We start from the raw sequence: 15,571 nt of genomic DNA, 5'->3' as shown, positions 1-15,571 counted from the left end.
TTTATAAAAATGATCCCTTACACCTCTCTTACATTCAACAGGGTTCAAAGGGTTAAACAGACATATCCCCTGTAAAACATAAGGTTTCACAAATACAATATTATATCAACATCTTGTGATATGAAAAATCATAAATCATTAAACACAGACAACTTATATAATATATAACTTTAATGGTCAGCCAAAATGTTTTATTTCTTATTTTCTCCATAGATCTTTCCAACAGAACAGATTGTTGGCCATAAATCTACTTTTAACACCATCTTTTCCTATGCAGCATGCAATTTATAAACTTTGGTTTTGCTGCTCCCTCACTAACACAGATGCAGCACTTGATTTCAGCATTTCTAACTAACAACACATTTGTCATTAAAGCTTGTCTGGAGTTTTAAAATAGTCCTGTGGTGGAATATTCAGTGGAAAATTCTCGTTTTTGCTTTTATTTGTGGCCTTTATTAAAAAGAAAATATTTGTGTTTTTTCATTCAAGGACGGATTCAGTAAAATGTATTTTCCCTTTTCTCTGGGAAGTTCTACAAGTGCAGCAAATGTGTTTCCTCTTATTTATGATGTAGGGTTTACTATGTCTCCCTGTGCCTTGATGTTTGGTTGAATAATGTCACAGAAATAATGTACTGTGCACAATATAAACCAGTTCTGTAATTTTAAATTTCACCCCCAGTGGATACAGCCTTGGGGTTTAAAGACTTCATATGCAATTGAAAATCCATCAAGCCACCGTACCCTGTATATGCAAGTATCTCCTTATATCACCAAATCAAATCAAACAGCCACCATCTATAGTGGTTATCTGAAGTTATTTCAGGATTTCAAGTGCATTGTGGGTTCTAAGTGCACTGTGAATGCATTGTCAGCAATAAATAACACATGTACTGAGAGAACAGGCTTGTGCTGGAGCTTAAAGAGTAGTTAATTATAAAGACATTATAAAAAAAAAGTGAAGGTAGATGTTTTAGTTATTTTGACTTCGAAACAACACTTAGGATTGTACTTGGAGCGTGTTGTTTGTTAGTATTATTTGTATGGTACTACAGGGCTCTGGTGATTAGTTTAAGATTCACATGTAAATATGTTTCTGGTACACCTTTTATTCTATAGTTTTGCTACAGTAAATGTGGACTGAAAGTTTTCAGTTTACAGTGGTGTTGATCATACATTCAAATGGCTATCAACTGCAGCAAAATCTTGTCTGATTAACTATTCAGTAAGGAGAAGGAGAGTAACATCATGTATGATCTAAAAGACAATAGACCACATCAACATACCTTATAGAATCTAGATATAATATTTGATTTCTTACGTGTTTAATATTCAATAATATGTGTTGATTTTTTTTTTCCTGATTTGGTCATATTAGCTTGTGCTGTGCACTGAAACCCGCAAGCGAAGCCCTAAAGCCTGTGCAATGCTAATATGTTTCCCACCAAACACAAACAACAGAAGGAACTCAGACAAAGCACACACACGCTTTTTGAATTCACAGAAATAATATTGATTTTAGTTTTTTAAATCAATAGATTGTGTTATTCTTCATGTTATAATGAATATGTCTGATTTAGAAATGGTACATGTGTGCTTGCTGTCCTATGGGACCCTATGCATCTCAAACCTGATAGCTATAAGGGACTTCTATTGCTTGCAAATAAATCCTCATGAAGTAGCAGCTGGGAAGATTAAGATGATGTTGTTACAGTATATCATGTAGGCCAAACTCCACTCCAAGCAATGAAAGCAAATTTTGTTTTAACTCATTCTTGTTATTTGATGAAGCATAAAGGGCGTTTTTTTGCAAACATTTTGATGCAAATTGTTTTTATAGAGGTTTGATTGAATCAACCTTATTTCATCAAGGAACATACATTATATATATATATATATATATATATATATATATATATATATATATATATATATATATATATATATATATATATATATTTTTTTTTTTTTTTTTTTTTTAAAGCTCTTTTTTATTTGCTATATGCCCTTCTATACAAGGTAAAAGCATAACAAAGTATAGTAAATATCTTTATATCACTAAATAAAACATGGATTTACATTTATCTTATTATCTCCAGTTGTTACACATTTTCAAAGCAAAGTGTAGTACACAAAATAAATGAAAGTAGGGTACAGCATAGAAAATTCTAATTAAAGCCCACATTGGTATGCTAAGGTATTGTAACAGTAAATAGTGTTAAATAGATATGAATGCAGTCTTTGCAGAATGACAGTACTTTTCTATAGTCATATGCATGTTATATGATGGTTATAACATCTGGAAAGTGGATTTGTTTCGAGTTGATGTTTGATATAGTTCTAGCTAATCAGCTGTGTTGGATGATACAGTTTGAAATCAGCTGCTGTTCATTTGCCAGTTCAATGGGGACCAAGATGGACGATTATTTTAGAATCTAACATTATCTTAAGAAGCCTTAGCATTTAAAATGAATTTGTGATGTATTCATTTGTAAATTACAGGAATGCCATAATATAATTAACATAGAGTAACATCAGACTGCTCATACTATCCTGGTGTCATTTACAGCCTATGGAAAGTCTCCACCAGGCACCAGTATTTTTAAATGCAGTGTTTCCAGCCCACACCTTTCTGTATAAACCTAGGAAAGAACTTCACTTTTTAAAACATTACTTTTCAGTTAAGCTCTCCAGTAAACTTGAGTTTACAGTGTATAGTTACACTGTAGTTTAAGGTTTCTTTTCCTGCAGTCATAACTTAACCTTTCACACATTTAATTAGAGTATTAACACTCCGCTTAAGAAATCCCCATTCTATACATAATCACCTTTAATATCATTCTGACCCACTTACAATATTTCTGGCTCCAACTCCTTTGACACCTTTTCCTAATGTTCTGCACTGTGCTCCCGACAACTGTTACACATGAACTGCCTAATTCAACCTATGGTATTTTTTGTTCCTTGGGATGTCTTTTACAGATGTTATGTTCTCTGGGCTATATTTTCCCCTATGGGCAAACCACAGGCAAATTCCCCCCTCTGTTATAAATGTATTACATGGGCAATTTCTCACGGTGGAAAATTGTGCCATTTAAGTTAACACATGTAGTTCACCTTCTTATACCATATTGGCATATACCATACTATAATGTCCATTTCCAGTTGATAGCGCTCTATGCAAGAATTTTGAAGGTACTTACTGTTAAAAATAAACTCTCCTGCTTACTATTACAAACACATTCAAAATACAAATATATAGTTTTATGCATTGTGATTGCTGGGAAAGTTAAGTGAGATTTTCTTTCTTTTATGTGTCAATATGTTCATATACACAGTGTTCCTGATCACCTGTTTTTACTAGCTGATCGGTATATTCTTAAGATAAAACATTACATGGGTAACCAGAAACAAAAAAGAAAAACACCCACATGTTGGAACTCAAGACTTAATTTTCTTTTCCAAATCATATAAATAGTGGCATCTAACAGTTCCACGAGTACAGTATTTTTTGTATTTCCGTCTGTGTTTTTTTGGAAAATGTTACCAAATAAAAAAGTGACATATTTTTTTCTAAACCCTTATAAAAGTGTACTGTGTTATACTATTGCAAAAGCTTTTACAATGTGTAGCAAAGCATTGTTAAACAATAGGGAAGAATGAAAAAGGCCAGAGAAGTATGGTATAAGCAAGGTGAACTGCAATATAACAGTACAAATTAATGGTAAACCTTATTACATGCAACAGATGTGCTACGTGCGTGGAGTTGCATAATGAAAAATCACTTGTGTACTGGCCAGTCTTCAAACATGTGTGTAACTGGCTACAGTGCTATAAAATATATCTAAATATACCTTTATCATCCAAATATACCTTTATTAATATATTTTTTATTGTTTTTTACTACAATTATATTAGAAGGGCCATTATTCCTTACAAACAATATTGAGTGAAGGCCAACTGGGCTGCGCTGGATTTTGGAAAGAAAGTCTCCAGCCCATTCTAGGCTGCTGCCCGAGACTCAGGGAATCAAACAGTCCTGTGGTAACGTCTCCTTTGAGAATGAAACCGGGTGTATCGGAACTTGAGCTCATGAGTTTATTATAGCAGACATTTACTACTGTGTGTTTGGGGCTACCAGTTTTAAGATGAACTCTGGTGCCAGAAATAGAAACAATAAAGTCGCAGCTAATCAATTGCTATGGAGATGGATAACTTTTATTTCAGACTTTTCCACTGATTTGAAGCACAGTAGGGGTTGGGAGGGGAAACCCCTTTGGAGTAACAAATAAAATGCCCTGCAGGGTAGGAACACTTTAGGAAACACTCCGTGCTTCTGTTCGTGTGAGAGTACTTTATATGCGTTTGTGAATGTAGAAGTGAATGCCCATGAGAAAAATATTATAGTTCTGCCTGAATTAAAACATTAAAACATAAGACTAAAAAACATGTACTGCAGTGAACTATATATAAAGGTCTTTAACAGCTTAACATTTTTCAAAGGCTTTCCTAGTTTCTTTTTAATATTTATATAGAATTTGTGTATGTTTGTACAGCATGTATATATGTATGTGTCTATGTGAACTATGTACTGTGTGTGAACAGTAAGACCATTCTTTATTATGCAATACTTAAACTAACAATGCTTTAACCCAATAGACCGTTACACTGTAGGCAATTCGTATTTATATTAGAGTAGATTCATTCACTGTATTAAACAATATGTACAACTACAGTAGGACTCTTATCTTTACTATAGAAGTCATTTATTTAAAAAAATCCAAAAGGAGTATAAATGTCTGTTAGATTAAAATTGAAGGTAAAGGATACCTACATGGCCCTCATGTTGTTTTCAGGTAGCAGTGGGATCTCCAGCACTTTGGTGTTGGAGAGCATGACCTCATGGCTGGCTGTGGAGACAGTCTTGCCGGTGATGCGGTGGACCTGGTAGAAGGCATGTGGTCGCAGCAGGCGGTCGTCTGCTGTCCCAATGAACAGCTGGAGGATGAGGGGCTCGCTTTCCATATAACCGTGGAGCTGGCAAGAGAACAGAAAACTCCAGCTGAGCACCGTACGTGTAAACTGCTAAAGACCAATTTAAACTTTTACAGGCATTTATTCAGAAAAAAAGAAAGACAGAAAGAAAGTTAATGACCGCTCCTACCACTAAGTGCTGAGTCCTTTCTTTGGTATAGAACATTCATTGAAAAGAGTTACAATATGCACAATAAAATGGTTTATTAACTTCAATGTTTACACGTAAATTATATATATATATATATATATATATATATATATGGGAGTGTTGGTGAACAAAGCATTTTTACTGGACAACATCTGTAATAGAAGTAAGAAAATCAAAGAATACAGCTGTATTGTCCCTATACAAGTGTACTGTCTCTATAAAGAAGAAACTTAAGACATCACAAGTCCTCAATATGGAAGCCATATTAGGTCCGAGGGCAATGTAATGGTCACCAACACATTTTGCATGAAGTCACTACCTCAAATGATTTCTGAGAAATGAGACTTTGACACTGCTATACATAAACCTGTCACAAAAGGGTTACTTTTTCTTGTACACTACCCATGAAAGCAAAACGTCACATGACCCCAATATGGCAACCGTCTTAGGTCATTTTTGTAATACTGAAAATATAAACTTGCAAGCTGAAATAGTTGAGATATTAGCAGTGGCGGCGGATTTCCAAACTCATACAAGCTCCCCTCACTGGGATACTTAATGAGTGCAGGTGACAGGGACTGAATGTGTGACACTGTACTTTAGGAGTCTATATGTGTTGTCTTGTACACACTAAGGTGTAGGTTTACTAAAGTGTTGCGCCTGTCGCAATAGTTGTTCTGAGGACGTGTGAGCATCCTCCGATCTCACAAGCCTAAAGCCAGAATCGCTTTTACGACGAGCAATCCAGAGCAGAGGTGGGCGGGCTATCGATCCCAGAAAACAGAGATCAGCCCTGCTTTTTATCCACTCTGAATATGCTCGGTGTCTGGCCAGTAAGGTTCGCTGTTGTGCAATGAGGAGAAAGAGTCCCTGCCGGTTTCCCACCCCCCACCCCGGGAGAGTCAGCGCCAATGTGACGCCCCCTTCGGAGTCCCCAGCAAAGTTTGGCCTCTTTGAAAACTTACTTTCTAATCACCCTGTATATATCAGTATTAAAATAGGTAAAATGAAGACAGAACAGAATGCATTGTACAGATGACATTTACATTTAACAAAAACAATGCTATTTTGATTCCTGCACCCTTGCATGTATAGATGTTATCCTTCGGGCATCCTCTGCTGCAGCAAACCACAACTCAACTCCCGCTATTTATTTGAACAATGTAGTACAACTCTCATAATAGAGATCTCGCTGAGAAGACACAACAAATATTTAATAAGTACAATGCTTATAGAAAGTCTACACCCTCTTTCAAAATTTTCACCTTTTGTTGCCTTATAGTCTGGAATTAAAATGCATTAAAATATTATTTTTTTTCATTGATCTACACATCCTGCCCCACAACTTTCAAGTGAAGAAAATATTCTAGAAATTTGTAGAAAATTAATTAAAAATAAAAACTGAAATAGCTTGGTTGGATAAGTATCCACCCCCCTTGTAATAGCAATCCTAAATTAGCTCAGGTGTAACCAATCGCCTTCAAAATCACACACCAAGTTAAGTGGCCTCCACCTGTGTTAAATTGTAGTGATTCACATGATTTCAGGATAAATTCAGCAGTTCCTGTAGGTTCCCTCTACTGGGTAGTGCATTTCAAAGCAAAGACTCAACCATGAGCACCAAGGCGCTTTCAAAAGAACTACGGGGCAAAGTTGTTGAAAGGCATAGATCAAGGGATCTGAAAGCTGAAACTGGGACGAAAGTTCACCTTTCAGCATGATAACGACCCAAAGCACACAGCCAAAGCTTCACTGGAGTGGCTAAGGAACAAAAAGGTAACTGTCCTTGAGTGGCCCAGTCAGAGCCCCGACCTAAATCCAATCGAAAATTTGTGGCATGACTTGAAGATTGCTGCAGTGTGGAGTAGTGGTTAGGGCTCTGGACTCTTGACCGGAGGGTCGTGGGTTCAATCCCTGGTGGGGACACTGCTGCTGTACCCTTGAGCAAGGTACTTTACCTAGATTGCTCCAGTAAAAACCCAACTGTATAAATGGGTAATTGTATGTAAAGATAATGTGATATCTTGTAACCATTGTAAGTCGCCCTGGATAAGGGCGTCTGCTAAGAAATAAATAATAATTTGTAAAGAAGAATGGTCAAATATTGCCAAATCTAGGTGTGCAGAGTAGGTAGAGACCTATCCCAACAGACTCACAGCTGTAATTGCTGCCAAAGGTGCTTCCACCAAGTATTAACTCAGGGGGGTGGAGACTTATCCAATTATGATCTTTTTAATATATAATTTTTTTCTCAATAAAAACTTTTTTTCCCTTAACAGTGTGGAGTATGGTGTGTAGATAAGTGGAAAAAAATCCTTATTTAAATACATGAAACTCTGAGGCACTGACACAACAAAATGTGAAAAAAGTTCAAGGAGGTGTAGACTTTCTATAGGCACTGTATATTGAGTCTTTCTATTAACATATTTTCTATTGTACGTACGACAAAATGTATACTTTGCTAAGTATCGCAATGAAAATGCAAATTGCAGTATGTTTGCACTGCGACTGGCCCATCTTAGTACACCTACCCCTCAGTATACACATCCAAAAGTACCTGGGGCCTCTCTGGTTTGATGCAGACAGGACTGTTAGTCCCCTTTCAATTAGGAGCTTATCCGGAAGCTTCCTGCATGCATTATGATTTTCATTAACGCTTATAAAGCTCTGGCATGATGCCTGCGTTAATATGGTTTAAAGATGAAAGGACCAGAGAGTCACTTCAAATACGCAATACTCTGCGTTTAACTCTGATTGGCAACTAATAACAGCTACCCTCCTGCCTTGTTAAATACTTCGCTGTTTTTTTCATGCTGTATTTGATTAGGATATGCAGTACCAGATAGATAAAATTGAAAAATAAATAACAAACAGTACATATTTAAGTTAAAACAACTGCATTTATAATACACTAAACTTCCTCTTATGACCTGCTCCACAAGGTACAAAAAAGACCTGCGCACAATAAAGACTGCCAGTCCTGTTTCAACTTGGAGATCTCCCTCCATTGGTAGTCCAAATTGAGAGACTCCACAAATTATTTCAATAAAGATGTTTCAACAGTAAATAGCCTTGTCTGCTTCCAAAAATTAACAGCATTATTGAGTGAAAAATGCTGAATAAGACTGGGGTGTATTCATGTTGCTAGGGCGGGTGTTACTTTCAAATACCAGGGCTTGGGTGCACATGACAGAAATGTGACATTTTAGCACCAGATTAACCAAACTGATAAACTGGCTCTCACTCTTCAGCTGATAAAAACCCTAATGTTTCTGCCAAGTGAGGGACTCCCAAGCCATCATCAGATCAAACATGTGGAAATTCCCTGAGCAGCTGTCTATCTTTTATCATACAAGCTCCTCCAATTGATAGACTCTCAAACAGACAAAAAAATCTGTTCTCTTACAGTTTGGAGAAGGATAAAGTACATGATAAATAATGTATTGGCTACTGTAGGTAGAGTAGTTAACCAATTTAATATCCACTTATTTATTATTGATTGACTTTATTTGTTTTTAAAGCAGGTAAAATAATTTACCTGCAAATGTTGTACAGCAGTTTCATAATCCCACACCCATTGCCACAGTTTAAAAAGCTTGACTTTACAATACAGGAAACAGTAAATAAGAAGTAAGAAAAAGCATCACACTTTAAACCCTACAACAGTATAGGGCTCATTCTGAACATAGATAAATTACTTACATTGTATTGAAAGTTTTATGTTACAAATGAAAAATAAATATATTGAGTGTTAAGTGAGCTTACAATATGGTGTACACACAATTGTAAGCCCCATTAAATATTAAAATCTGACCCTGGCCTGCTTCTTATCCCCAAGCAAAAGGAGAATGCTCTTTTAGCTTCATGGCTATGACTCTCTGAAACTCTCCCAGCTTTGGTGTGTGATGCTCCCACCTTCGCTCGCTTTAAATCAACTCTCAAGACCAACTTGTTCTGTCTTGCTTTCCATGCTCTTTAAGCCTGATATCTGTTATTAGCTGTTGTGTCTTTGCAACTTCTGATCTTTCACTGTATCTTCTTATGATTCTATGACATACTTATCCACAATGTTTTAGAATTTTCACATTCTAGCCTTGTATTTAATGTATTATGCATTGTTTTTCACTGTATTTAATGTATTATGCATGTATCTTGTAAAGTGCCTTGTGATGGTGGTCCACTATGAAAGGCGCTATATAAAATAAAGATAAATTGATTGATTGATTGATTGATCTCAGATGTTTATTAAAATGACTCATAATAGACAGCTGAGATACTAATCAGGTAAGCATGGTTCATTTATGTGTTGGCTTGAAAACTGTATCTATCAGTGCTGGAGCAACTAGAGCACCAGCTAGTTTTTGTGACTACCCTCTTTACAACACCCTGATACATATCTTGCACAGTCTGTGCTTCGGTTATTAAGTCAGATGCAAGCACATTTCAGGAAATGCAAAACAAGGGAGGGTACTGAAAAGAACACCACAATGTATCTTGGCACCCAAGACCCAAACCAAGTCACAGGCTAGCATATGGATTGTAAAAAGACACAATAGTCCATGAAGCTGCTGTCCCAAGTAAGATACTGTAGCAGCCCTTTTTTATTACGGATTTGCAAATAAACACTAACTTCTGTGGTCCGTGTGCTTTTCTGGGATAAAAGTGAAAGTAAGACAGTGAGAGAGAAGCTAAAGTTCATTTAGTTCTTTTAGGAGGACAAAAGTAACTTAATAAGAAAATAGATGTTTGCCATAAGTAAATAATACGTTACTTAGTAAGGCTCTGATCAGCTGGCCAGCAAATGCATTTTAAATGTTTGCAGGATTTCTTTTCTAGGGCCTTTAATGTTTCTTTCAAAACCATACCGCTTTCAAAAGCAAAGGTGTTAGTGGGCTTGTTTTTGATAAGTGCCTCCAAATCAAAACCATGTATTTAATATATGTCTGGCTCCTGAATTATTAACTTTGATATACAGTTGTAAGTTATTCCAAAACAAATTGAGATACCAGCCATATGACTTTGAATAATAACCACTTAACTTAAAGTCACCACTGATGCAGCCGTTCAACCATCTGTCCTGTGTTACAAGGGGGCCTCCATATAGTCAGCAGTAAGAATGTCCATCGTCCACTACTAAAGTAGTGTGCAGTCTCACTCTCCAGACATTTTTTTATTGTTAAATGACAGAAGATATACTAAAAGACATGCAAGTTTACCAAGGCAAAATGTATGTATAAAATACATATAGTAGTAATTTCCCTTTATCATTCACCCACTTCTCCTAAAAGAGGATGCTCCATACAAGGCATGGTTAAAAAACTGCAACAGCTCTTGATCAGCGGGTAAACATTGTAAATGTAGCTTGCAGTGCTGCCACTTCTGTATCAGTTATATAAATAGAATACAAACATATATCACCAGTTTGTACCCCAGAACTGATACTGTAGACCATAAAGGCAACAACAATAAATAGAAAATCCGGACTTTGACAACACTTCCAAGTGTGGTTGTCCTATAGACGAAAAAATGGCGGCCACATTGGGTACTTTGCCTTTTTTCACAGTTGCAAATGTGTACTATCTGGGCAGGGAATGTGGCAATCTATATTGGCCACAGAAAATATCTTATTGAAATGTGTGTTTTCTTGCTCACCAGACTGATACTTAATCAAACAACATAGATCACTATCCATCTCTGTCTCTATTTTGCATTCTGTATGTAAAATATACTGTGCAGCTACCACCAATTTTTCTGAATCCTGATTAACCAAAGCAATTTTATGTTGCCGTAAACAATACCATATATAGCATAAAATGTGTTTATGCAATGAATACAAAGACCTATCAAAAATACAATTAGTAATTAATCGGTCTTGATGGCATTTTTGCAACAATGGAAGCATAATGTATTTTCTAAAGCACGCAGAGGATCTGTACCATATATAATGCATGCATGCACAGTGAAGAAGTGATCTAGTAAGTGGTCTCAGGTTTCTCAATTTAAATAAAATAAAAAATAAACAAACAGGTAATAATTTTCTGTTCTAAATCACATAGTTACCATCAAGACAATTACCTGCTGCTAATTAGCTAACTGCCTAATGATTGGTAATACAGGAGATTGTATTATTTGTTTTTACAATGGGTTCAGGTAATGACCCCTTGTCTTTCTTTTACAGTTACATTTTAAGCAATTGCATAATTCATTGTGGTTGCCACATTTTAGCCTGTGATCTCATGTATGCAAATATTTAACAAGCTTCAAAACTAACAAAGCCAGTCTGTTTGCAAGGGTAAAATTCAACAAAGCAAAACATGTTACTACACGACGTGTGGAAAGAGCAGAACATGCTTGCTGGTCTCTGTGCCTAGGATTTAACTTTTACATTTTGATTTCATTTAACCTTCTGGATCATTAGGTTTACAATGAATACCTAGTAAATAGGCATTCATAAGTCAAGTTGATTCTTATCAGATTCTTGCTTTAAAAATTAGCTAACATGCACATCTTTGTGTTGAAACAGAGTATGCAAATGCTACTATTTCCTACTTGCTGGTTTCTAACAAGGCATTCATAGATTCATAGTTTATGCTACACAGTGCATAATTTAGTCCTCAAATGACCTTACTTACAGTCACAGTAACATAGCAACTCTCTCTCTCTCTCTCTCTCTCACACACACACACATATATATACAACCACTGTACAGAATATGATTACAGATAAGTTGAGTTAGACTGAAATCTTACCCTAAATTTCTGAAGAGACATGAAACCCTATTATAAATAAATATGGTATTAATTATAGAATGTTATGCCAACTCTGTGGAAGATAACACACATATATATATATATATATATATATATATATATATATATATATATATATATATATATATATATATATATATATATACACATATACACACACACACACACACATATATATATATATATATATATATATATTTTTTTTTTTTTACTGTATTACGAAGACCTGCCAAGTCATGAAAAAAATTAATCCTTTAAAAAATGCCCAGTCTACAGCTGCTGTTTGGTCAGAACAAGGCAAATGTTAATGAGGCTTAGGGTTGTGCTGGTTGGTGCTAGTGTTGTAAGGTAGATGTATGCATGTTTTGGAATATACATCTACAGTATGTACCAGTAAACTACACTAAAAAACTTTGTTCATCAAAATCTTAAGTGGCTAATGCACTACTGCACAAGATGGTGGCACCAGCGCCATCAATGTGATACTATTTTTCAAACTGGAAAGCTAGCTATGTGACAAGCAATCTCCATCATGTGTTGATGGTTTGAGACAGGTATTGGGAAAATTCAACTGGTTATTAATGTTTCCTTTTCTCATCATTATGCCTAAATATAGGTAGTCGGTTAATTCTTCTAGTATTTGTTCTAATTTAGTAAGCACCAGCAATTGTTAATGGCAGGTAACGTAACAATTCTAGGTGCTCACAGCCACTGCAAATGTGCTACGTCCTTGGTACCATGGAGATGCTGCCATCACAAAGATGAAACGCTGGATCTAGGTTCAAGTGCATTATTGTTAAATATAAAAAAGGCTTAGTTAGCCTCATCTTAACCACAAATCAAAACAGTTTAATAGTATAACAAAGCATCAAGTTTACATGGCATGGCTTGACTCAGTGAGCAGTGCAGTGAGTAAAATGCAGTGCACTGTTATTGGGTTTATTGAAAGGGTAATTATTTAGGATAGTGTACAAATATGCTTTCATGCAGTCAATCAGAAACTATTTTTATGAATTCTTTCAGCAAGTACATTAGACAAGAAACAGTATACTCTATTATGCAAAAATGTCCGATCTAACTTTATACAGAGAAGATATTATTAATTATCTGAAGACAGATAGATGACAGTAATTAAATGGATTCTAATCCTAGCAGGGACCTCAGTTTAATCACCCCAACTCACGCCTGTCATGTCGATGACCAGATTATATTAACATGTTTTTTTAATTTGATTGTTAGAAATTGAAATTGAACTCAATTAACTCAACAGCCCAGTGGATAACACGCTTGGATAACCTTGGAAATGGGAACAGTAGTGAGTCGTCACAGTACTTCACAGCAAGCTGCTCTATAGAAGAAGTATGGCTTAATGGCCAAGACCTAAAAGGGGGTATTAACTGAGGTATAGGATTTATTATGTTATATTTAAACTAGGTAATAATCTGCTTGGTCAGGGAGTTATTGTCTGACAATTGGACAAGGCAACTGACACCTCCCCTGCAAATGGGCTAGCTGGCTACACAGGCAGAGATGTGAAAGGCAATGGGTTGCTAATGAACATGTGTCATGTATTGTGGGCTCGCCCTCCTCCTGAAGTATCAGACAATTTTACGTAGATTATTTTGCATAGCTTTTTCTTCATAAAGTAGACCTATGCATTGGCATTTCTGTTTCTCATCTCTATGATTAATCAACCTTTTTTTTTCAGCTTCAGAGCTTGTGTGTCTGGTGGTATGAAAATGACACGCCGTGGGCATAAACTAGCATCTAGTGCCCTTACTTAATACTGGAACTTTTTTTTTTATTGGAAAGACTTTCTGCTTTCTCGTAATACTTGCCTAAATGTATTTATTAATACCAATCTACAGATTTGTCTTATTTATTTCAATTACTATTACGACCAAACATTCTTTTGGATTTTGTCATTTAGTTCTCTCTTTTTTATACAAAACATTAAGAATTATGTAAAATATATTGTATAGAGTATTGATAAAATTAATAGCGTTGTTTTACATGATCTCAGTCAGGACAGAGTTTAAAAAAAAACCAACTGGTATTACAAGGCATGAATGTTTTTCCACCCATTGAAACAAATCTCTCCAATGGCAATTTTAGGACCTCCTATGGTAAATATTTGTAAACTTTTTTAATAGGAGAAAAAGACACATAACCTTTCCCTTTTCATACACCCACGGATTTTACACACTTTGAATGTCACATATTAATTATGTGTAATTGTACTTTACAGTTCTGTTTTTATATAACAATAATAAATGTTTGGTTTGTTTTTTTAAAGATTTTTTGATCAAATACATTTTCATTTAGATAGATGTGTAAAACTGAATCCAAATCTACTCTTGAGTGTTATTGCATATGACACTGTTGATTCGTCCTTAACCAAGATCCAACTCTCCAAAATACTTGGATTCCATTCAACCACCAGACTTGACAACAGGCTAATTCTTAAATCCCCCTGCCCCCTGCCCCTATTTTATCCATGGAAAAGTTGTACGCCTAATCTCATTGCTCTGTGGAAATGAATCCCAAAAAGATGAATCTTTCTTTAACCGCATGAGCTTTGGCAAAGTGCAAAAGATCGTTGTTGTGTTTAGATGGCAGTAAAAGCTTTTTACAAGCCACAGAGCCATTGAAACCACCAGATTACAAGGTACAGCAAATTGTGGACACTCACAAATCAGCCAGACTACCTTTTTTATTTTATCATTCTTCCAAAAACTGAAACACTAGTCTTGGGATTGTCCCACATGATCATACAGAGCAAGCGCTTGCTCACCTTCCTCGTGCCTGCCAGATCTTGGCTAATTTTGTAATGTATCAGTATTTTCCCTCTCATGGACCACAAATCTATTATACATTGGGCAGACGGTAACATGTGATGCAGATTACCAACCACAGTTGAGTGTAACTCCTGCTGAAGATGTAACCCAGGGTAACTTCAACTGGAGTGACTCCAACATAGTTGTCATCAACCGGTTGAATGCAAGAGGTCTTATTTCTCTGTGACAACAGGACAAAATAATAATCAATATATACTTGCGTAATTGAGATTAGTATAAAGACCACTGTGTGAACACACCACCTGTCAGCAATTATACTTATGGTGTAGACCAGGGTAAAATATAACAAAGGTCTGGGATAGTTGAAGTATACTGACTGTATGTATAATGAACTTTCAACAGTAAACAGCCAGTCGAAATACAGTCCATGTATAAAACTTATTTTGCTGCTCAAATACCTTCTGTAATGGTGAAATGGTTTCGGAGAACAAATATGTGGTACTTGTGGTGAAAATGTAATGCAGTTTTGCAGAAAATGTCATAAAAACCACATCAGCAGATGTTTTGCAAATAAGCTGCTTTTAACCTCTAGCATGGAAAAGGGGTAAATTGCAGGTTTCTTGTTTTGTAGATATGTAAAATTTTCTTGTGTAAAAATAACTGTTTCCAATCTTCAAATTAAAATTAATAGTATGTCAGGATAGGTGTCCAACCAAACAGAATCAGGTGTCAAGCCAGCAAGGTTGAAAATGCAATGTTGCCAGATTGCAGCCTGTGTAAATTAAACCTTAGGGAAAGTCTAGTTGTCAGTACATGGTA

General features: G+C 35.7%; 1 protein-coding gene across 5 annotated transcripts in view; it reads right to left on the bottom strand.

The window, feature by feature from the left end:
* LOC117394763 (nuclear factor of activated T-cells, cytoplasmic 1-like) overlaps positions 1-15,571 on the bottom strand; it is a 124,595-nt gene that overhangs the window by 75,419 nt on the left and 33,605 nt on the right. For all 5 annotated transcript variants that reach the window (XM_059012753.1, XM_033993302.3, XM_033993304.3 and 2 more), the window contains exon 4: positions 4,834-5,036. In XM_059012753.1, the coding sequence (XP_058868736.1) occupies positions 4,834-5,036 (203 nt within the window). The remainder of the gene's footprint in view (positions 1-4,833; positions 5,037-15,571) is intronic.

Source organism: Acipenser ruthenus, chromosome 3 (assembly GCF_902713425.1).
Source record: "Acipenser ruthenus chromosome 3, fAciRut3.2 maternal haplotype, whole genome shotgun sequence".
NCBI lineage: Eukaryota > Metazoa > Chordata > Actinopteri > Acipenseriformes > Acipenseridae > Acipenser > Acipenser ruthenus.
This window is presented reverse-complemented; position numbering and strand designations above follow the sequence as displayed.